At 43.6% G+C, this 24,553-nt stretch overlaps 1 protein-coding gene across 2 annotated transcripts in view; it reads right to left on the bottom strand.

Moving 5' to 3' along the window:
* LOC121007391 (ankyrin repeat and fibronectin type-III domain-containing protein 1-like) overlaps positions 1–24,553 on the bottom strand; it is a 143,429-nt gene that overhangs the window by 40,744 nt on the left and 78,132 nt on the right. For both annotated transcript variants that reach the window (XM_040439282.1, XM_040439283.1), the window contains exons 4-7: positions 3,665–3,866; positions 2,192–2,399; positions 1,807–2,001; positions 398–511 (exon numbers count right to left, since the gene is read on the bottom strand). In XM_040439282.1, coding sequence (XP_040295216.1) covers positions 398–511; positions 1,807–2,001; positions 2,192–2,399; positions 3,665–3,850 — 703 coding nt within the window. In that variant the 5' untranslated portion in view covers positions 3,851–3,866. The remainder of the gene's footprint in view (positions 1–397; positions 512–1,806; positions 2,002–2,191; positions 2,400–3,664; positions 3,867–24,553) is intronic.

Genomic DNA, 24,553 nt, shown 5'->3' with positions numbered 1-24,553 from the left:
ACTGGACAGGTGTCCACTCATGTGCAGAACTCTCTCTATTTACTCCATTTAACTTTATGGTCCTGGGTGTTTTGTAACTATGCATGTGTATTAACCCCTAATCCCACAGGAATATTTTAGACATAATGTAAAATATAGTGCATGTAAAATGTTTGCAAAGTGGATCATTTAAAGGGAATTACGCAGCCTACAAAAATCCAGTATCTTTCATGGAGAAGAGCAAAGACAAGTATTAGTAAAGATGACATAAACTATGGTACAGTATATTACAGGGGTTGTAGGAGAACAGAAAAAAAAGTCAGATTTTTTTCAAAAACGCGCTACTCTTGCCCATACGCTGTGTACGGTATTGCAGCTTTAATATTATAGTATCTAAATGAAAAGTGAATACAGCTACCTTTGTATTTTGTGACAACTGCAGAGTTAACGCTCAGTGGCTCCTGGAACGTGACTTGCAGGGTGGTGCTACTGGTGACGGCTAGGCGTACGTTGGTTGGAGGATCCGGCACACCTATGAAACCGAAATGTTATATGTCTGTACTGAATTTTCTTGCTTCTTCTCTAAATATATATAGTCCAATATATAACCCGAAAATAACTGTACAAAATATTCAAGAAGGAAAATGGCAGCACAAGACACAAAAGCAAAGGAGAGGTGCAAGTCCGAAGGGACAAGAAAGCTTGAGTAAGGCTCGAGTCGAAGCGTCGCGTCCTGCATGGGTAAATACATTTTGATTTGCTTTTGCTAATTGAGAGTGCCGCCTATTTTTCTATTTTTGTACAAAATACTCCAACTATTCAGATTCTAACATCCTTCTAGGTATCAGTTCCTCAACATTTTTAAGATCTCTGCTTGCTGTGAATGAATGGAAACATTCTTGCTTACATCCAGAGGCTGGTCATGATCTGCTGACACAGGTGCACAGCTCTTTACAATATACAGCGTGCTCTCTGTGAAAAGGAACGTTGCATTTGTGTCGGTCAGCCATGATCAGGATGGTTTTCAACCCCTGGATGTAAAAATTAATGTAGGCTTTCACTGGCAGCAGGCAGAGGTTTTGAAAATGACGAGAAATGAAGTACAAAGCATATGATTACATCCTGTATGGTAGTCGTGAAGTGTATATTCCTGCTAGAACAAGTTATCCCCTATCTACTGGTCCGACCGCCAGGACCCCCACCAATCATGAGAACAGGGCCCTGTGTTCCTTTTTGAATGGAGCGAGGGTTGACCATGTACATTATGATTACATTCAAAGTCTATGGGACTGCTGGAGATAGCCGAGCGCTGTACTCCATCTTCAGCAATTCCACAGGGATGAATGGAGTAGCAGTGCGCCTGCATGACCACTGCTCCATTCATATGGCGGACACGGGAACCCCAGGAGGTTTCAGTGGCCTACACCAATCTAACAGTTATCCCCTATCCAGTGAATAAGGCATAACGTGTTCTAACTGGAATACGCCCTCAAGGGTGTACATTTCACGGACCACAGATCTGCAAAACACGCACACCGGCCGAGTAAACCCTGCATTCCGGTGCAAACCTATTGACTTTAATGGGTCCGAGATCTGCAAGATGTGGCCACAGATAGGACATGTTAAGCTAGCTTAAAGGAACACACCAAGTAAAACTGATACACTGTGTTATGCCTAGTGCAGTGCCTGAGAAGGCGGGGCTTGGTGCAGGGATACAGAGTGAGATTAGTCATGCTCCACCCCCTAGGTCCTGCAGGGGGCATATTTTTTCCTGGAGCGTTTTTTTTATCCAAATACAGAGAAGTATGCATAATGAGCAGAACTTACGGGCATGCTCAAATCCAGCTTTCATGCGTTTGTAGAGCCGGTACCTCCATTCCCACGATTTTAGCTGCTTTTCCTTTTCAGAACAATCTACATTTGGGGCTTCATTGACCACCTGGGTAGTGAGATCATTTACCCTCTGCTCTGCCTCCCGGACCAGGGTGGACAGGTGGAGTGATCTGCTTTCCAGGCTCATAACTACAACGAGAGAGAATGACCACAAGTATTACCACATATTACGTGATTTTCGGGGTCAGCTTTTTTTCCAGGAACAGTGCCCTTCTTGTCCATAGGCTGGGCCCGGTATTGCAGCTCTGCTCCATTAACTTGAATAAGATATGTTTGGCTGGTTTATGAGGAGGACATGGGCAGAACTTCATATACTCACAGTGTGGACTTTCCTTTGCTCCAGCTTGCAGCAATGTCTTAGCAATTGGAGCATTGTTGGTCATAATCGCGATATCCAGCGGAAGGAGACCCTCGCTATTGGGGGTGTTAAGGTCCAGCTCCTCCACACTGTATTGCTTCAGTAGTTCCTGTACCCGGTCTAGGTCTTGCATTTCAACTGCCTCAAACAGAGCAGCATTCCCCTGAAACTGCAATGAAAACCATTAATACCATTTCTACATATCTGTATACCTCTGCAAGAGAGAAGGCTCTGTTCAGATTTCCATCGGAGCTTGCCATATTTAATGGAAAAATAACGCAGCGTGCTCAAAGGGAGGGACACAAAAAGTCAATGTCAGGATTCACCTGGCACTCCTTTATTTCTGCTCCCATGACAGCAGAAGAACATGCTCCCTCTGGTGGCAACAGTAGGCAACCAAAATGTTATCGTTAGACTCTACAGCTATAGAAGACCTGTATTTTGATCTCATACTTTGTGATAATCTCATCCTTCATATTTGCTCATTTCTTTACTACCAGGATATTTTCAAAGACTGTCACTATTTAAAGAGGACCTATCCTCTTTCTCGACATGTCTGTTCTAGTAACTACTTGCATTCTCCATGTATTAACAATTGCAGTGCTGTACCAGTCCTGTATTATTCCTACTGGAAGCTCACAAAAAACTTGCCGGAAATCTGCAGTAAAGGTACTGCTGGGTGTTACCAGTAGAGGGTGTGTCTGGCTGTCTAATCAGTGCTGATGGTGTCAGACTGTGCAGGCATTCCCCCCACCCCACCCGTTACACCCATCTGTACCTTTACTGCGAACTGCTGGCAATTCATTCATAACTTCTAGTAGAAATAAGGCTAGGTCTACACAACGACAATAAGTCGCATATAGGGCACAACTGCACTGCAACATTAATGTCACGCAACAATTTTTTATAATGGTAGTCTATGGCAGGCATGCTCAACCTGCGGCCCTCCAGCTGTTGTAAAACTACAACTCCCACAATGCCCTGCTGTAGGCTGATAGCTGTAGGCTGTTCGGGCATGCTGGGAGTTGTAGTTTTGCAACAGCTGGAGGGCTGCAGGTTGAGCATGCCTGGTCTATGGTATCGCATTGCGACATGCTGCAACTGTGGCGCGACAGTCGCAGAAAAATCCATCTTGAATGGTTTTTTTTTGCGACTATCGCAGTCGCAGTGCGACACCATAGACCAGGGATGGCCAACCTGAGGCTCTCCAGCTGTTGCAAAACTACAACTCCCAGCATGCCCAGTCTGCCTACAGCTATCAGCCTACAGCAGGTCATGGTGGGAGTTGTAGTTTTGCAACAGCTGGAGGGCTGCAGGTTGGCCATCCCTGCCATAGACTATTGTGTATGTGAACAGCCACTAGTGTAATGGGGGATTTGTAATTTACTTTCAGCATCTTAGGACAATTGTCAGGCTCATATACTGAGGACATACAAGGCACGATTTCCGCAGCCTTTCCTTTTCATTTCGTGCTGCCAAGTTGCCTTCATCAAAGGAGGTGTAGTTGACTCTGAACTTCCCAGATAGGTTTCTGTAGAGTCTCTTGGCGGCATTGGGCGATGAAGGGCCCGACAGCTTTTTGGTCTGTCCAATCTGAAGGTCCCTCATCTGCTGTGTCATTTTCGGTGAGGACGACCTAAGTGAGAGACAGGGGAAAGACTGAGACAATGTACTGCGCTCATTACCGAGTCCTTTAAGACAGGACTGACCAGTAAATAAAAACATAACAAAGGCTTGTATATCATAGTAAAGGTCCAGTGTTGTGCATTGCGTGTGGTTAGGGCTCTCCTGCCATTAAAGGGACGGTTCACTTTTAAGCAATTTCTGACAGGTCTTTTTAGATGTTTAGCAATCAGTCGCAGGGTTTCTATAAAGAAGGGGCTGCAGAGACTCAGAGGAGGCTTTGGGCCTGTCATTAGAATCTGCGTTGGGACTGTAATGTGTATGGCACAGGGCACAGACCCTGAATAATGACTTCTTCTTAGACGTCTGATGAAGGGCCCGATCTGGCACCGTAATATGAAGCAACCGATTATTACACTTTGAATGTTCTATTGCCTACAGCCCCAATTATCATTGGTCTTTTCTGTGATACCCTCCATCCTCTTGGTGACATATCAGAAGCTGGTTAATGGTGAACCCTTTAAGTTCGGAGACATTTTTGACTCCAGAGGATCAGGTTTTACACTGTAGCTCTGTGTTTTCTGATTTGCTCCTGTGTATAGACATAAGCCCTGAGTAAAATGAACCAAGTCAGTGCATAGAGAGCGGAGATCTGCAGTACAGCATGATGATAAACCACAAGCTAAAAGTCACCAGTGAGTAAAGAAAGCTGCTCATGTGTCTTCCTGAAAGGCGTCTAGTTCAGGAAAAAAAAAACTATTTCATACACCCTATTAGGGAATTCTAAGTTTAAGGGGTTTTCCGGGTGTTTAATATTGATGACCTATCAGTACCTGATCGTTGGGGGTCAGACTCCCAGGACCACCGCCGATCAGCTGTTTGACAAGGCCTTAGTGCTCCGATGAGCGCCACAGCCTCCTCACAGCTTACCAAACACAGCGCCATCCACTGGATAGTGGCTGTGCTTGGTACTGCCGCCCAGGCCCATTCACTTGAATGGGACTGATATGCTTCTAGGACATATGACTGATGAACGTGACGTCACTAGCCTATGTGGTCTTCTTCAATCGGCTGATTAGCAGGGGTCATATGCCCTAGACCGATCTAGAGGATAGGTCATCAGTATTAAACACTCTGACAACCCCTTTAACGGGATGGGGGGGGGGGGGGGTGTCCTCTGTTCAGGATTCTCATCTCTTGGCCAGAGAGAAGAGAGCGGCTACAAAGATGGTCTCTCTCTGGTGGACCTGTCCTGTTCAGATATCAGCGTGATTTCAGTGGCCAAAGTGTAGTGCTCACTTTCTCCTGGGGTGGCGCTGCAGGGAAACTGAGCACTTACTCCCAGGCTGATCGCTAGGAGCATCAGTCCATTGTCAATGGTGCTTCTAACCAGCAGGTATTGTCTAGAGTGGAGGGCCCCTGTAAGGTATGGTCATTCGTACCTGAGACGAAGCACAGGAGGAGCGTCCGTACAAAGAATCTGTTCCCCACACCTGGGGCAGGTGTATACACAGTAAGGTAATTCTTTCTCCACGTGGCGCAGGGAGATGACCTCACGGACACATTTATCACACAGCAGTGTCACAACACATCTTCTCCTCTCTGGAAATGTTATGGTCGCGCTGGCACCCCTTAATCGGATACTTCATTTACAGTAGCAGACGGGATAGCGGGTTTTATTATAATGGGTTAACTGTCTAGGTGCGGAGTGGTCTGTCAGACTGTCTCGCTGAAGGGGGGTTAAACATATTCCAATAAGAACTTGTGTCCCCGTGCAAGAATTTCTTCTGGAGACGGTGCCACTTCAGACCATTTAAATAAGGCGCGAGGGGGACGAGAATTCCAGGGACTGTCTCCTATAGTGTACAATATACTCTGCTCAATGAGGCCGGGGGGCCTGCCACATACGGATATACCAGGCTGCCACTTATCAGCCATCACCCCTGGTGGCCCCTGCTGCGGATCAGCACTATATAAGGCACCCAATAATGCAGTTTTACATTGACCATGCTAATTGTAGAAGCCAGTCTGGGGAACAGGTGGCAAATAATCTGGCTAATTGCTGTATATTTTAGTGCTCAGATTGCCTTTCTATGGACGTCCTGAGAGCTCAGATAATTCTCCCTCTCAGACACTGGCTGCCGTCTTGTTCTATAGCCTTTCTATGTCCCCTCCCTTCTCTTCCCTCGTGGCCAGTACAAGTTCATGCTAAATATGGCTACTTTCATTCTCCAGGGTGAAACCCGAACCTCGGCACCAGGCTGACTGGAATCGGCGCAGGGTCAGGGTTACAAGGACCACACGTACCCAGTGTACACGCTCCCCCGGCCCAGCTTGTAGCACTTTGGGCCTTAACAGTACGTCCAGGGCCTTTTTCCATCTCTGTAGGTAATTCTATATATATATATACAGTACAGACCAAAAGTTTGGACACACCTTCTCATTCAAAGAGTTTTCTTTATTTTCATGACTATAAAAATTGTAGATTCACACTGAAGGCATCAAAACTATGGCATCCACACATGTGGAATTATATACATAACAAACAAGTGTGAAACAACTGAAAATATGTCATATTCTAGGTTCTTCAAAGTAGCCACCTTTTGCTTTGATTACTGCTTTGCACACTCTTGGCATTCTCTTGATGAGTTTCAAGAGGTAGTCCCCTGAAATGGTTTTCACTTCACAGGTGTGCCCTGTCAGGTTTAATAAGTGGGATTTCTTGCCTTATAAATGGGGTTGGGACCATCAGTTATGTTGAGAAGAAGTCAGGTGGATACACAGCTGATAGTCCTACTGAATAGACTGTTAGAATTTGTATTATGGCAAGAAAAAAGCAGCTAAGTAAAGAAAACTGAGTGGCCATCATTACTTTAAGAAATGAAGGTCAGTCAGTCAGCCCAAAAATTGGGAAAACGTTGAAAGTAAGGGCTATTTGACCATGAAGGAGAGTGATGGGGTTCTGCGCCAGATTACCTGGCCTCCACAGTCACCGGACCTGAACCCAATCGAGATGGTTTGGGGTGAGCTGGACCGCAGAGTGAAGGCAAAAGGGCCAACAAGTGCTAAGCATCTCTGGGAACTCCTTCAAGACTGTTGGAAGACCATTTCAGGGGACTACCTCTTGAAGCTCATCGAGAGAATGCCAAGAGTGTGCAAAGCAGTAATCAAAGCAAAAGGTGGCTACTTTGAAGAACCTAGAATATGACATATTTTCAGTTGTTCCACACTTGTTTGTTATGTATATAATTCCACATGTGTTAATCCATAGTTTTGATGCCTTCATAGTCATGAAAATAAAGAAAACTCTTTGAATGAGAAGGTGTGTCCAAACTTTTGGTCTGTACTGTATGTGTGTGTATATAGTGGAGTATGCGATACCTGATCCAGGCCCTAGCAGCGCATAGAAGATAATGGGTGTCAGGCCTCAATACAAGGCCACATGTCACTAGTGTACAGTACTGCCCAAATATACATCCGGAGGTTGAAGTCTCCATCTTGATCAGGTCCATGGTGCAAAAGAGGGCTGAAACACTTCTTGGGCCCCAGTCACACGACCATATTTTTGCTATGCATTTTTTCGAAGATCCAAAAAATTCAACAGGGCTGCAAAAAATGCGGACAGCACACCATGTGCTATCCACATCCATATGTCCGTTCCACAGCCCCACAAAAAAAGATAAAACATGTCCTATTCTTCTACATTTTGTGAAAAAGAATAGGCACTCTTACAGTGGGTCCGCAAAAAAAAAAAAAGGATGCAACATGAATGTCACACGGATGTCATCCGTATTTTTTGTGGACCGCACCCTAAGGGCGAGTTCACATCTGCGTTGAAGGCTGTGTTCGGGGTCCCCTTTGCAGATTCTGTTAAAAAGACCGGACCAAAAAGTACTGCAAAATAAAAATTTGGGTTAAAAAAAAAAAAAGGGATTCTGAATGGAAACTGAACAGATCCCATTATAGTCAATGGAGTCTGTTCAGCTCTATTTGGGTCAGTTATGTGACAACCCCTTTAAAGTCAAATAAGATCACACTCATTTTTATATGGCTGGTATTTGGGGCGTAGATAGGGTGACAAGTCTATACGCTCTCTGTTATATGAACCCCAACTACAGAGCCCCTTGAAATTTGCAAGGACGGTTTGGGTAGGATCCATCTGAAAATCATGGAAGCCAAGGTATTCCTTCTCACAATGCAGATGTGTAAGCAGAAGAGAAGATCTCGGATCTTGGGATGGCGATGGGATAGATCCGGCTGTTATCGGTGTTTCTATGGTGACGGGAGCTGCTGCAGCCGTAGGTTAACATATGATGAGGCAGCTGGGAACAGGGAGGTAACGTTATGGGGCCCAGAGTCTGACCCCGCATGAAATGGTAAATCTCCCTCATTAGCATCTCTCTCCCACAGGCCCCAAGGACGGCAAACCGATTTAAGGAGACAGAATAGGATGACAAATGGATATTTTCTCTGCTGGATTAGTAAACCTTCCCTTTAACTCTTTCAGAACCCAGGGCTTGTATATAGAGGAATACAAGGCGCCATACACTAACACCCTGGGGACTTTGTCCTGATTTCCATGGGCCGTCATCAGTTCATTTCATCTTGTAAATGGACAGACAATATGGAGGCTGACGATTATTACGATGAATGAAGTTACAACCTGAAATCCAATTCTAAAACCCAATGGTGCACCTTGCAGTCTAATGTGGCAACCCCTAGGACTATTTACGGGGACTTTTCAGCTTATAACTGGGAAAGTGTATGATCAAATGTTCCTCCACCAGTCAGCAAAATGCAGTACCTGAGAGGGCAACGTCCATGTGCGTGTACTGAGGTGTGGATAGGTGCGTCAGTGCGATAGCACTGCGGCGGAAAGGCTGCCAACCGCTGCTGATTATACACTTTTCCTAAGTCCTCATGCATACGAACGTATTTTGCTTCCGTGGCCGTTCCTTTATTTTTTTTGCGGATAGGATGCAGACCCATTCATTTCAATGGGTCCGCAAAAAATGCGGACAGCACACCGTGTGCTATCCAGTATTACTGTAGAAAGGGAAGCCTTCATCAGTTCACACCAACACTCCCACTATACCTGGTCACTGGAATTTAAGAATCACTTGCAGGTACCCCAAATCACAACATGGTGGACATGGATCAACATTATGGGCTCTACACAACTATTTTCAAACCAAAAATGAGCCTTCCTGCGAGTCCTACCGATGGATCAGTACTCGGTCTGGCCTCTTCTACAGGAGGTGCCCCCTTACACCTTGGTTATTTTGATATCTCATATTGAAGGGCCCATAGATCTATCCATGCGTAGTTTTTGATGAAGAAGCCAGTGTAGATCTACAGGTGAAACTCGGAAAATTAGAATATCGTGCAAAAGTTAATTGATTCCAGTGCTCCGATGATTTCCCTGAAGCAGCACCGTAGACCAGTCTCTCACTCAGACTTGCCTGACAGTCCACAATGGACTGATTTCTTCTTTTTTTGGCTTGGGGAGCGGCCTCATCACTAAATATTAGTGTTCGTTTGTCCTTAAATTGACCTTTTCTTCCATCACCAACTACCATCACTTGGTGTATCCCTTGGCAGCTCCTACTTTCCTCCCCATTCTCCTCCCAATTTCCCCACCCTAACATACCCACCCAATTTTTATTTCACACTCCCCGGGAGCTGGCAGGGTAATTATGTAGGCTAGGACCATCCTAGTCACTTTGTCTGCCTTTTGAATTTTCATGATCTCATTGACCTCCTCTCTCTCGGTATATTGTCTACTGAATAGCAATATTCATGATGATTCAAGGACATTATACTGAATGCAGAACGCGTCCGTAATCACGTCAGGGCTGGAGCCTTCTACATCCGCACATTCACGGATGACGGTTAACTGCTTGCATATCCTGCTGCTAGACTCTTGACTGGAGTGTTATCCTAGTAATTCGGCTTTCTATATGACGGCAAACCATCCATCCCTAGTGAACGTCAGTGACGGACAGACCAACAGTTTCAATGAGAAAGTTCTTCAAAACAGACAGAACGACTGCACTGCAGAGCCGGTCCTCTTTTTTCCAAAGATTGTTAAATATACAATTTAAATGAAGTAAAATTGTCAATGTAAATGCCCACACATAGGGTGAATTATTTAAACAATAGTGAGAGCAGCTCTGGAGTACAATACAGGATGTAACTCAGGATCAGTACAGGATAAGTAATGTAATGTATGTACACAGTGACTGCGCCAGCAGAATAAGGAATGCAGCTCTGGAGTATAATACAGTCTAGAATCAGTACAGTTTAATGTAATGTACAGTATGTAGACATCGACTCCACCAGCAGAATAGTGAGTGCAGCTCTGGAGTATAATACAGGATGTAACTCAGGATCAGTACAGGATAAGTAATGTAATGTATGTACACAGTGACTCCACCAGCAGAATGGTGAGTGCAGCTCTGGAGTATAATACAGGATGTAACTCAGGATCAGTACAGGATAGGTAATGTATGTACACAGTGACTAAACAAGCAGAATGGTGAATGCAGCTCTGGAGTATAATACAGGATGTAACTCAGGATCAGTACAGGATAAGTAATGTATGTACCCTGCACAGTGACTGCACCAGCAGAATAGTGAGTGCAGCTCTGGAGTACAATACAGGATGTAACTCAGGATAAGTGCAGGATAAGTAATGTATGTACACAGTGACTGCACCAGCAGAATAGTGAGTGCAGCTCTGGAGTATAATACAGGATGTAACTCAGGATCAGTACAGGTAAGTAATGTATGTACCCTGCACAGTGACTGCACCAGCAGAATAGTGAGTGCAGCTCTGGAGTACAATACAGGATGTAACTCAGGATAAGTGCAGGATAAGTAATGTATGTACACAGTGACTGCACCAGCAGAATAGTGAGTGCAGCTCTGGAGTATAATACAGGATGTAACTCAGGATCAGTACAGGATAAGTAATGTAATGTCTGTAGATTTAATCTGTTACAAGCTACAGCTTCATAAACGTGTTCTTCCCCTTTAAATACCTTTCTCCTTTGGGACATCAGACCCTTTCTGTGGAGCTTCTCTCCAGTTCTTCCTATGTGTCCTGTTTGGCCTTTCTATACACAGAACATTTTCCATTTCACAGCAATTAGCAATGCGATAAAAATAACTATATACACTATTCTTGTAGAAGACAGATAATCAGCCACACAATATCAAACCCCTTGCAGCCCAAAATATGCGTCCCCTAAAAGCCCCTAATATTAACTACACATCAGCCAATCATGCCGTAGATTATCTTGCTGCATTCCCAGAGTGCCGCTCTCTGTTATGTCGCTACCTACAGCAGGCAAATGTTTACCTTGCCTATGGCTGGAGCCAGTCTGCATATACTAATATACAATCAGCGTTATCCTGTCTATATTTAGCGGGATGTCATACACAAGCGCATATAGATAAAAAGGGAATAAAAGAGCTGGGGGTTATACACAAAAGTGACTTTCGGGCAGTATTTGCTGGAGCCATGCCTCCATTATAGCCCACAGTCTGCCTTTATGCGCGATTATTTACACACTCCCCCATTCATCACTGCAGAGTGTGTGGTCACTTGTCGTTGTGCAATGATGAGGGTGGTACTCTGCAGAGTAAGTTTACATATGACCAGGGAATTGGCCTCCGGATTGTTTTTCACAGAATGGAGAAAACCCTGTTGTCCTAGGCAATGTGATAGCATCAGGAATTACAAGCTTACAACATGCTGCAAGGAGGATGGGTCGTGAGCGCCCCCTACTGCTTTGCTCTTATATTTAGTGCAATGTAGCAGTGCAGGGACATTGCAACTCAGTATCATGGATTTAACTACATTTATGCCGATAGGAATCGCAATTTGTGCTATTTAGTGCATCTGAGGCTTCCAGTGCGTGCTGACAGAGGAATCGTAGGCTCTCCTACATCAGAGGTACACGTCGGGATTATTCCCCAACATATACCTCTGCCGGAGGCCTCTGATACATATGCCACTGTCTATTAACTGCCATGGTCAACAAAAAACTATATATATTATAGTATATATTATATATACATACATACAGTGGATATAAAAAGTCTACACACCCCTGTTAAAATGTCAGGTTTCTGTGATGTAATAAAATGAGACAAAGATAAATCATTTCAGAACTTTTTCCACCTTTAATGTGACCTATACACTGCGTGCAGAATTATTAAGCAAATGAGTATTTTGACCACATCATCCTCTTTATGCATGTTGTCTTACTCCAAGCTGTATAGGCTCGAAAGCCTACTACCAATTAAGCATATTAGGTGATGTGCATCTCTGTAATGAGAAGGGGTGTGGTCTAATGACATCAACACCCTATATTAAGTGTGCATAATTATTAGGCAACTTCCTTTCCTTTGGCAAAATGGGTCAAAAGAAGGACTTGACAGGCTCAGAAAAGTCAAAAATAGTGAGATATCTTGCAGAGGGATGCAGCACTCTTAAAATTGCAAAGCTTCTGAAGCGTGATCATCGAACAATCAAGCGTTTCATTCAAAATAGTCAACAGGGTCGCAAGAAGCGTGTGGAAAAACCAAGGCGCAAAATAACTGCCCATGAACTGAGAAAAGTCAAGCGTGCAGCTGCCAAGATGCCACTTGCCACCAGTTTGGCCATATTTCAGAGCTGCAACATCACTGGAGTGCCCAAAAGCACAAGGTGTGCAATACTCAGAGACATGGCCAAGGTAAGAAAGGCTGAAAGACGACCACCACTGAACAAGACACACAAGCTGAAACGTCAAGACTGGGCCAAGAAATATCTCAAGACTGATTTTTCTAAGGTTTTATGGACTGATGAAATGAGAGCGAGTCTTGATGGGCCAGATGGATGGGCCCGTGGCTGGATTGGTAAAGGGCAGAGAGCTCCAGTCCGACTCAGACGCCAGCAAGGTGGAGGTGGAGTACTGGTTTGGGCTGGTATCATCAAAGATGAGCTTGTGGGGCCTTTTCGGGTTGAGGATGGAGTCAAGCTCAACTCCCAGTCCTACTGCCAGTTTCTGGAAGACACCTTCTTCAAGCAGTGGTACAGGAAGAAGTCTGCATCCTTCAAGAAAAACATGATTTTCATGCAGGACAATGCTCCATCACACGCGTCCAAGTACTCCACAGCGTGGCTGGCAAGAAAGGGTATAAAAGAAGAAAATCTAATGACATGGCCTCCTTGTTCACCTAATCTGAACCCCATTGAGAACCTGTGGTCCATCATCAAATGTGAGATTTACAAGGAGGGAAAACAGTACACCTCTCTGAACAGTGTCTGGGAGGCTGTGGTTGCTGCTGCACGCAATGTTGATGGTGAACAGATCAAAACACTGACAGAATCCATGGATGGCAGGCTTTTGAGTGTCCTTGCAAAGAAAGGTGGCTATATTGGTCACTGATTTGTTTTTGTTTTGTTTTTGAATGTCAGAAATGTATATTTGTGAATGTTGAGATGTTATATTGGTTTCACTGGTAAAAATAAATAATTGAAATGGGTATATATTTGTTTTTTGTTAAGTTGCCTAATAATTATGCACAGTAATAGTCACCTGCACACACAGATATCCCCCTAAAATAGCTAAAACTAAAAACAAACTAAAAACTACTTCCAAAAATATTCAGCTTTGATATTAATTAGTTTTTTGGGTTCATTGAGAACATGGTTGTTGTTCAATAATAAAATTAATCCTCAAAAATACAACTTGCCTAATAATTCTGCACTCCCTGTAAACTAGAAACATAGAATGTGTCGGCAGATAAGAACCATTTAGCCCATCTAGTCTGCCCAATATACTGAATACTATGAATAGCCCCTGGCCCTATCTTATATGAAGGACGGCCTTATGCCTATCCCATGCATGCTTAAACTGTACAACTCAATTGAAAACCAAACTGAAGTCTTTTAGGTAGAGGGAAGAAAAAAAAATATAAAAAAAATAATATAATGATTGCATAAGTGTGCACACCCTTAAACTAATACTTTGTTGAAGCACCTTTTGATTTTATTACAGCACTCAGTCTTTTTGGGTATGAGTCTATCAGCATGGCACATTTTGACTTGGCAATATTTGCCCACTCTTCTTTGCAAAAACACTCCAAATCTGTCAGATTGCGAGGGCATCTCCTGGGCACAGCCCTCTTCAGATCACCCCACAGATTTTCAATCGGATTCAGGTCTGGGCTCTGGCTGGGCCATTCCAAAAGTTTAATCTTCTTCTGGTGAAGCCATTCCTTGGTTGATTTGGATGTATGCTTTGGGTTGTTGTCATACTGACAGATGAAGTTCCTCTTCATGTTCAGCTTTCTAGCAGAAGCCGGAAGGTTTTGTGCCAATATTGACTGGTATTTGGAACTGTTCATGATTCCCTCTAGCTTAACTAAGGCCCCAGTTCCAGCTGAAGAAAAACAGCCCCTTGGCATGATGCTGCCACCACCATGCTTCACTGTGGGTAGGGTGTTCTTTTGGTGATGTGCAGGGTTGTTTTTGTGCCAAACATATCTTTTGGAATTATGGCCAAAAAGTTCAACCTTGGTTTTATCAGATCATAACACCTTTTCCCACATGCTTTTGGGAGACTTCAGATGTGTTTTTGCAAAATGTAGCCTGGCTTGGATGTTTTTCTTGGTAAGAAAAGGCTTTCGTTTTGCCACTCTACCCCATAGACCAGACATATGAAGAATACGGGAGATTGTTGTCACATGTACCACACAGCCAGTACTTGGCAGATATTCCTGCAGCTCCTTTCATGTTGCTGTAGGCCTCTTGGTCCCTCCCAGACCAGTTTTCTTCTCGTCTTTTCATCAATTTTGGAGGGACGTCCAGTTCTTGGTAATGTCACTGTTGTGCCATATTTTCTCCACTTGATGATGACTGTCTTCACTGTGTTCCATGGTATATCTAATGCCTTGGAAATTATGTTGTACCCTTCTCCTGACTGATACTTTCAATGAGATCCCTCTGATGCTTTGGAAGCTCTCTGTGGACCATGGCTTTTGCTGTGGGATGCGACTAAGAAAATTTCAGGAAAGACCAACTAGAGCAGCTGAACTTTATTTGGGGTTAATCAGAGGCACTTTACATGATGGCCGGTGTGTGCTGACTCCTATTTAACAGGATTGTGAATGTGATTGCTTAATTCTGAACACAGCTACATCCCCAGTTATAAGAGGGTGTGCACACTTATGCAACCACATTATTATTATTTTTTTGTTTTCTTCCCTCCACCTAAATTATTTCAGTTTGTTTTTCATTTGAGTTGTACAGTTTATAGGTCACATTAAAGGTGGAAAAAGTTCGGGAATGATTTATCTTTGTCTCATTTTTTTTTACAGCACATAAACCTGACATTTTAACAGGGGTGTGTAGACTTTTTATATCCACTGTATATCTATATAGTATACTGCACGATATACATATTTTACTGTGCCCCTCTGCATAGGAAAGTATAGTAGGAAATACCTTCCTGTACAGTTAAAAAAAATTGTAGGCTGATGAATACCGGCCTAGGGATGCCCTGGCATATACTGGGCGCACAAGTCAAACACATGCGAAAAATGAGATGTGAACTTTGCCTCACAACAGAACCTTTAGGCCATAGTGAGCAACCCTTCAGCACTCCCGCTGATGTGAAACTATAACTCCCAGCATGCACATTTGCTTTACTGCTCTTGTAACTCTGACAGAGTTGAATTAAGCATTCTGGGAAATGTATTTTCAGAAAAGCTGGAGTGCCGAAGGTTGCTGACCCCTGCTATAGGGACTGTATAAGGCCTCATGGCACATGATGGCAGGGGCGGACTGGGAACTTAAAGTGGCCCTGGAAAAAAATACTAAAAGTGGCCCCATTTTGTAGTTGGGTCTAAATTGATGGAAGGCAGGGCCAGCAATACCACATTACACCACCCCAACAGAGCCAAATACCACAGTCCATGACAAAATACTGCCAGCAGCACAAAATATGGCCCCAAAAACTTCCACTGGTCAGCCCAGCTGTGAGGAGGGCCCAGGCGGCCCCCTGGGCATCGGCCCACCGGGAAATTTCCCTGTAAGGTCTATGGCCAATCCGCCCCTGCATGATCGTATTTTTGGTCTGCATCTGATCTGTGTTTTTTGCAGAACTCACACGGATCCATTTATTTCTATGGGGCTGCAAAAAATGTGAGCAGATGTCATCCGTGTGTTGTCCACATCCCTGTGGCTGTGCCGCAAATTATAAAGCATGTCCTATACTTGTCCGTTTTGGGGACACATCCGTATTTTGCGGATCCGCGATTTGCATACTGCAAGATGGATACGGTCGTGTGCAGGGGGCCTAAATAATATCATGTGATGTAATCTAGAGACCATCACTAGCTCTTAATGCTGGGAATTTAGACACATTTGGTAGAGTTTGACTTTGGGCGATTTTATGATGTTTATTTCCAGAGATACAAAGAGCTGGGAGTTTGTATGATGAGATGACAGAGGCCGGATAAACTGAGGTACGGATGACAGCACAGGGAACAGACAGCGCTAATGTGCACATAACCTAGTTTTAATGAAGGCATTTCACATCGACTATAAATGCTGGACGTGTTTTCGTCTAATTAATCACCACTGGTTTGTGCTTCTCGTTTTACGTTACACTTTTTTGGCCCTGTACACACTTCAGGTCTGCATGGAGCAGTATGGGGGACTGCATTATGTTAAAGAAATCGCCACATATATCGGCATTTAATCCAGCTGACATATGACATGTGAATGTAATGCTCTTGGTCCCATTTCCATAGGTGACCACAATGTTGAGAAAATAGCTGTTTTATAAAATGTAAATTATCCCCTTGGTGCAACGAGGGCAGTGCTATTGCACCGAGAGGCGCTGCTTACTGTCTCCTATGCCACGCCTCCACCGCTTTGACCGACAGTCCAGGCAGTGAAAACGTATCCACGTCTGGCCCTGAAGTCTCACTGGGGCAAGCTGTACAAGGATGAAGCGCCCAGCAGTCTGCTGGTCTGTGTGTGTCTCAGCCATCTCCTCCTGTGTTAATTCCTCCCCTCTCCATAGACTTGCATTGACATGTGCAATATGATCCTCCTGTGGAGCTGCTACCATCCTGGACAGGTTTAAAACATTTTGCTCAGTGAAAACCAATTTGAAAGGGATGGTAGGGGGAGGTAAACAGGTAGAACTAGACATTTCTCACTGATAAGACATATTACAAAGTTTTTTGTGGTCACTTGTACTATTGACTTATGCAAAGCTGTGTGAAAAGTTAGTGACCATTTAAAGGTATTGTAGGAGATTAGATAAAAAAAACAATGGATTTTTATTTTACAAAAACAGTATTGTTACACCTAGAGGCTCTGCTCTCTCTGAAACTGCCGCAACTTCTGCACTTTGATTGACAGGGCCAGGTATGATGACATTTACGCTGCCTGGTCCTGTCAATCAAAGTGCAGAGGGTTTTGCAGTTTCAGAGAGAGAAGAGCCTTTAGGTGTAACGGCAACGCCCCCTTTGCTCCTAGAGGCTCATTTGCATATATAAAAACATAATTTTTCTCAGCAATGCGGACACATATGAACTTAGGACCAACACAGATTACTTTAACTGCCAAGCGCACATGTAACAGGTCAGCCAGTGTCATAGGTACAAAACTGCTGACAGATGCCCTTTAAAGGGACTGTCACATGACAATAAAGCTGGTTATAAAAAATTAGGTGAGGTCTGACTCCTGGGGTCCCTCCATAGAGGTGAAAGGGAGCATCGGAAAACAGCTGTACATAAGGCAACCCTTTTAAGTTTTCATTCTATTTTAGTGATAATGTCCCTTTAAGAAGGAATTTGTCGAAATGGAAATTTTGGAGAAATTAGATCATGGACATATATGTGAACCATAAGCCAAGGAAATATAATATTAAGAAATTAGAACATGAAAGCTTCATGTAGATATTCAAAAAAAGTCATCCTCATAGGAAGCTGAGAATCCATACCAATCATACTAAGGGCTCATGCACACGACAGTTGTTGTTTTGAGGTCCGTTTTTCACATCTGAGGCTTTTTTTCTCTGATTTAAGTCCTCTTCTGTTCCGTTATTCCACAAAACATATCCGTATGGTTTCCATATGTGATCCGTTTTTTGCGGATCGGAAACGGAAAAAGTAACTTATTAATCACCAAACACATGAGCAATATGGGCCGGGCATAGAATTTCTACAGTATGGATCCGCAAAATACGTATGACATACGGATGTGTTCCGTGCGCGTTCCGTATTTTTTGCGGACCCATTGACTTGAACGGACCGTGATTTGCGGACAATAATAGGACATGCACTACTTTTTTGCGGGACGGAAATACGGAAACGGAATGCACACGGAGTACCTTCTGTTGTTTTTGCGGACCCATTGAAGTGAATGGTTCTGCATACTGTCCACAAAAAAACGGAACGGAAGCGGAAAGAAAATACGTTCATGTGCATGAGCCCTAATCAATATACATTTTTTGCTAGGTCATAGAAGAAGCAGCAATAACCTAAAATGTTGCTGTAAGTCATCTACCTACCTCTAAGTCCATACAGCCAAATGCGTATACAGTGCCACACTACCTGATTTCTACCCAGCCCGAGCACATCCAGCTCTGCATCTCCCTCAGCGAGGACCTGCTGAATACCTGGGCCACGCCATGAAACCACCAACAGTACACAGCAGACTTGTGAAGACACGCACCACCATAGACTTAAACAACTATGAAGAACTCTTGTTTTTGAAGTTTTTTCGTTCAGTGCTTAAGGCATCTTGTGGGCACACCTGGTTTAACCAGTGTCGGGATATGAGAACGTAGCAAGTCTTACAATTCAGCGTTCATTCGGAAAAATCCAGTTTATGCTCTGACGGTGAGAAGTACAACTCTCAAACTGGTGGAGGAACATACTTGGACTCTGGAGTCATCATTTTGAGACAAATCCTATTCATAATTAGTTAACAAGGTTTTCGTAGATGCATGCTCCACTATTCTGGCCATCAAAGGACAACTGAAGGCTAATGAAAATGACTAGGGCTTTGTTCACACTTGCTTCAGTTCTTTCTGTCAGCGTTTGAATGGTCAGAATAATGAAGCCTGCTTCAAGTGGCCTCTTCAGGGGATGAGACTTTCTTGCCTGGGTTGTACAGCGCTTAAAGGCTATGTACACCTTTGGAGGCAATTTTTGTTTATGACTGCATTTTAGTCATTTTTGGCTAAAAAATGATATTTTCAATTGGCCTGTATTAAAAATATTGTGCCATTCTGTCACAAAGGGTCAACTGTTTTTCTGACTGTGACTAGTACTTTCACTTGTCATCTTATAACCCTTATCTCTAAACTACTAAGAGGTCATAAACACTTATTTAAGCCACCTTCTTATCCGTAAGATAAGGATTGAGCTTTGATGAGTGTTTATAAGGTCAGAGAGCAGAAATAAGGAGCCAGTCTGCTCCCCAGATGACGGAAAAGACAGAAAATCCACAGGCAGCTAGTAGAGCATCTCAGCTCTGTACACAAAAAAGGATTCCATATTGTTAATAAAGACCAATTGGAAAAGTAATTTTTAGCTCAAAATAAGTACAATGCAATCATAAACAAATGCCCCCAAAGGTGTACATAGCCTTTAAGGGTATTTTGCTTAGTAAATCTCCACTGGGTTTAAAACGCATACTGGCACATTTGGCGTTGTGTTTTTTTTTTAGAAATAAGGCATAAATGCTATATTTCAGCTGTAGTAGGTGCAAAACTACAACTCCCAGCATGCCCAGACTGCCTACAGCTATCAGCCTACAGCAGGGCATGGTGGGAATTGTAGTTTTACAAGATCTGGAGAGCCGCAGGTTGGCCATCCCTGCTATATTTAAAGGTGTGAACAAGAGTGTATGTGCGCAGCCGCCCTCCATGCTTTTCTATCGGAGCACTGGAAACACTCAAGCTATTTCCCACAGTCTCCATAGAAGTGAACGGAGCGGTGGTCAAGCAGGCATTGTGTGTTCACCATTCATCTTCTGAAGATAGCCGAGTGCGCCACTCTGCTTTTTTCGACACTCCCACAGAAATCGATGGAGGGCGACCATGCATGCATAGTGTGCTCTTCATTATCACTATGGGAGCTCAGTTCTAGAGGTAGGTGCGGGTCCCACTTCTGGGATATCCTAGTGATATGCCACTAATGTCTCAGGTTTGACAACCTCTTTAAGAAGCTCCAGAGACACTTTTTTTTGATGCATACGAATGTGTTGTAAAAAGTGGACAAGGATTTGCAGATACACTGATCGTAACTCATTTGCTACGAATTTATGACGCTTTTCTAGGCTTTGGGGGAGATTTATCAAAACTGGCTTAGTAGGCCAGTTTTCCTTTGCACCAGTTTTGATAAATCTCTCCCGCTGTTTTCAAAATGGTGTGCGCCCTTTTGATGAATCTGTTGCATGGTGCCCTGGAGGAGAGAATGGCGCACTGAAAGTCCTGTGTGTCAACACTGGTATACCTCCCCAAAACTTATTTTAGTGTGTGCCGTGTGCGATCAATCTCGTAAAACAGAATTGTAGTACATTTTAATTAGAAAATGATTGATGATTGATTAATGATTTGGCCTCTTTTAGGGCATATTCACACAAACGTGTGACAGCCATGCCGTGTTGCAGGCAGCAAGCCACAGATCCGCAAAACAAGGGGATCTCCCGTGTGCACCCCACATTGTGGTGTGGAGCCATCGACTTCAATGGGTCCGCGATCGGCAAGATGTGGCCAAAGACAGGACATGTCCTATCTTTAGCGTTGGACCCAAGCAGAGGGAAACACACTGAAGCCCTTTGTGCCTCCGTGCCGCAAAAGATAGGGCATGTCCTGTCTTTGGCCACATCTTGCCCATCGCGGACCCATTGAAGTTTATGGCTCCACACTGAGATGCGGGGTGCACCCGGTCCATGTTTTACACGGTTTGTAATACGTTTGTATGAGTGCGCCCTTATTAAAACTGCTGTGATGCCCACAGCAACCAATCACAGCACAGCTTTTATTTTACAAGAGAAATTTGAAGAGTGAAAGACAAACTCTGATTGGTTGCAGTAGGCAAGAAGGGCTAATTCTTCTGTTTGGATAAAAGTCTAACTCCCGACCATCCAGAAATATCCGCAATGTGTAGATAACATGAACATTTCAACATGGCCGCGTAAAATGTACTCAGCTCTGCAGCATACCATGAAACCCAATACAGGAAACCCAGGGTATGAATTTCACGTTGGTATTCTGCCTCTTAGAGCAGATCTAACGACTCCAATAAATATGATTTCTATTTTGTGAGACAGAATCTCAATAAGATATTAACGAGGCACCAGGAAGAGAAACCACAAACTTGACAGACTTCATTTATTTCCCCCACCACAAGCCCACATAGGTTTCCCAGAATGGGTGGGAAAAGCCCTACTGTTTATCTGCCTTCCAGTCCCAATTCCATCCACCCTCTGTGTGATCCCAGCCAAGTTTCTGCGTTCGCCTCTTGGCTTGTGAGCCCACCACGAAGTACTTTCACACACACACCGCAGTCCACAAGAACATGGGCCGGCTCCAAGAACCCGAGCGGCTTGTACAACAACTCCCAGATAGCATTACTTTCGAAAGCAAAGAGACTCCAGGGTCATTAGTAAGAGATTGGAGGAAAGAGGGCGAGGGAAGCCAGCTTGGGAAATGTGGCAGACGTTGGCATCTTTTAACAAGAAGAATGTAATCACTTGGCCACCTTCCGAAAACACTACATAAGCAAATGCCGTATATCTGCAGTAAATTATACTCTCAACATGAATCATTATCCAGCTACAATATTATACAAGGGCGACAGAATATTCCAAAAATCAGCCATAACTGAAACACACAATATTCAGTTTCCCTGCTTTTACTAAATACTACATGGTCTATGCCCTCAACATATGGTCCACCTTCAAAATCCAAAACATTAAAAACTTTGCTACGTTGTAAATATATTTACTATTACTTATCCTGTACTGATCCTGAGTTACATCCTGTTTTATACTCCAGAGCTGCACTCACTATTCTGCTGGTGCAGTCACTGTGTACAGACATTACTTATCCCGTACTTATCCTGAGTTACATCCTGTATAATACTCCAGAGCTGTACTCAGTATTCTGCTGAGTCACTGTGTATTTACATTACTTATCTTTCACTGATCCTGTATTGCATGTATTATTACACTCCATCATTCTATTTGGCTGATATCTTGTTCTCTGGTGATTCTGGGAATTGTTATCTTTAGACTAGCCCTGTCCAGCAATCTCATGTAGGAAACACAAAGTACCCTACTGTATTATAGGAGTACCCTACTGTATGATAGGAGTGCCCTACTGTATTATAGGAGTACCCTACTGTATTATAGGAGTACCCTACTGTATTATAGGAGTACCCTACTGTATGATAGGAGTGCCCTACTGTATTATAGGAGTACCCTACTGTATTATAGGAGTACCCTACTGTATGATAGGAGTGCCCTACTGTATTATAGGAGTACCCTACTGTATTATAGGAGTACCCTACTGTATTATAGGAGTACCCTACTGTATGATAGGAGTGCCCTACTGTATTATAAGCGTACCCTACTGTATGATAGGAGTGCCCTACTGTATGATAGGAGTGCCCTACTGTATTATAAGCGTACCCTACTGTATGATAGGAGTGCCCTACTGTATGATAGGAGTGCCCTACTGTATTATAAGCGTACCCTACTGTATGATAGGAGTACCCTACTGTATGATAGGAGTGCCCTACTGTATTATAGGAGTACCCTACTGTATTATAGGAGTACCCTACTGTATTATAGGAGTACCCTACTGTATGATAGGAGTACCCTACTGTATGATAGGAGTGCCCTACTGTATTATAAGCGTACCCTACTGTATGATAGGAGTGCCCTACTGTATGATAGGAGTGCCCTACTGTATTATAGGAGTACCCTACTGTATTATAGGAGTACCCTACTGTATTATAGGAGTACCCTACTGTATGATAGGAGTACCCTACTGTATGATAGGAGTGCCCTACTGTATTATAGGAGTACCCTACTGTATTATAGGAGTACCCTACTGTATGATAGGAGTGCCCTACTGTATTATAGGAGTACCCTACTGTATTATAGGAGTACCCTACTGTATTATAGGAGTACCCTACTGTATGATAGGAGTGCCCTACTGTATTATAAGCGTACCCTACTGTATGATAGGAGTGCCCTACTGTATGATAGGAGTGCCCTACTGTATTATAAGCGTACCCTACTGTATGATAGGAGTGCCCTACTGTATGATAGGAGTGCCCTACTGTATTATAAGCGTACCCTACTGTATGATAGGAGTACCCTACTGTATGATAGGAGTGCCCTACTGTATGATAGGAGTGCCCTACTGTATTATAAGCGTACCCTACTGTATGATAGGAGTGCCCTACTGTATGATAGGAGTGCCCTACTGTATGATAGGAGTGCCCTACTGTATTATAGGAGTGCCCTACTGTATGATAGGAGTGCCCTACTGTATGATAGGAGTGCCCTACTGTATGATAGGAGTGCTCTACTGTATTATAAGCGTACCCTACTGTATGATAGGAGTGCCCTACTGTATGATAGGAGTGCCCTACTGTATTATAGGAGTGCCCTACTGTATGATAGGAGTGCCCTACTGTATGATAGGAGTACCCTACTGTATGATAGGAGTACCCTACTGTATTATAAGCGTACCCTACTGTATTATAGGAGTGCCCTACTGTATGATAGGAGTACCCTACTGTATTATAGGAGTGCCCTACTGTATGATAGGAGTGCCCTACTGTATGATAGGAGTACCCTACTGTATTATAGGAGTACCCTACTGTATGATAGGAGTGCCCTACTGTATTATAAGCGTACCCTACTGTATGATAGGAGTGCCCTACTGTATTATAGGAGTACCCTACTGTATGATAGGAGTGCCCTACTGTATTATAGGAGTACCCTACTGTATTATAGGAGTACCCTACTGTATGATAGGAGTGCCCTACTGTATTATAGGAGTACCCTACTGTATTATAGGAGTACCCTACTGTATTATAGGAGTACCCTACTGTATGATAGGAGTGCCCTACTGTATTATAGGAGTACCCTACTGTATTATAGGAGTACCCTACTGTATTATAGGAGTACCCTACTGTATGATAGGAGTGCCCTACTGTATTATAAGCGTACCCTACTGTATGATAGGAGTGCCCTACTGTATGATAGGAGTGCCCTACTGTATTATAGGAGTACCCTACTGTATTATAGGAGTACCCTACTGTATTATAGGAGTACCCTACTGTATGATAGGAGTACCCTACTGTATGATAGGAGTGCCCTACTGTATTATAAGCGTACCCTACTGTATGATAGGAGTGCCCTACTGTATTATAGGAGTACCCTACTGTATGATAGGAGTGCCCTACTGTATTATAGGAGTACCCTACTGTATTATAGGAGTACCCTACTGTATTATAGGAGTACCCTACTGTATGATAGGAGTACCCTACTGTATGATAGGAGTGCCCTACTGTATTATAAGCGTACCCTACTGTATGATAGGAGTGCCCTACTGTATTATAGGAGTACCCTACTGTATGATAGGAGTGCCCTACTGTATT

The sequence above is a fragment of the Bufo bufo genome, chromosome 7, assembly GCF_905171765.1.
Source record: "Bufo bufo chromosome 7, aBufBuf1.1, whole genome shotgun sequence".
NCBI lineage: Eukaryota > Metazoa > Chordata > Amphibia > Anura > Bufonidae > Bufo > Bufo bufo.
Note: the sequence above shows the minus strand (reverse complement) of the source record. Positions and strands in the feature narration are given on the sequence as shown.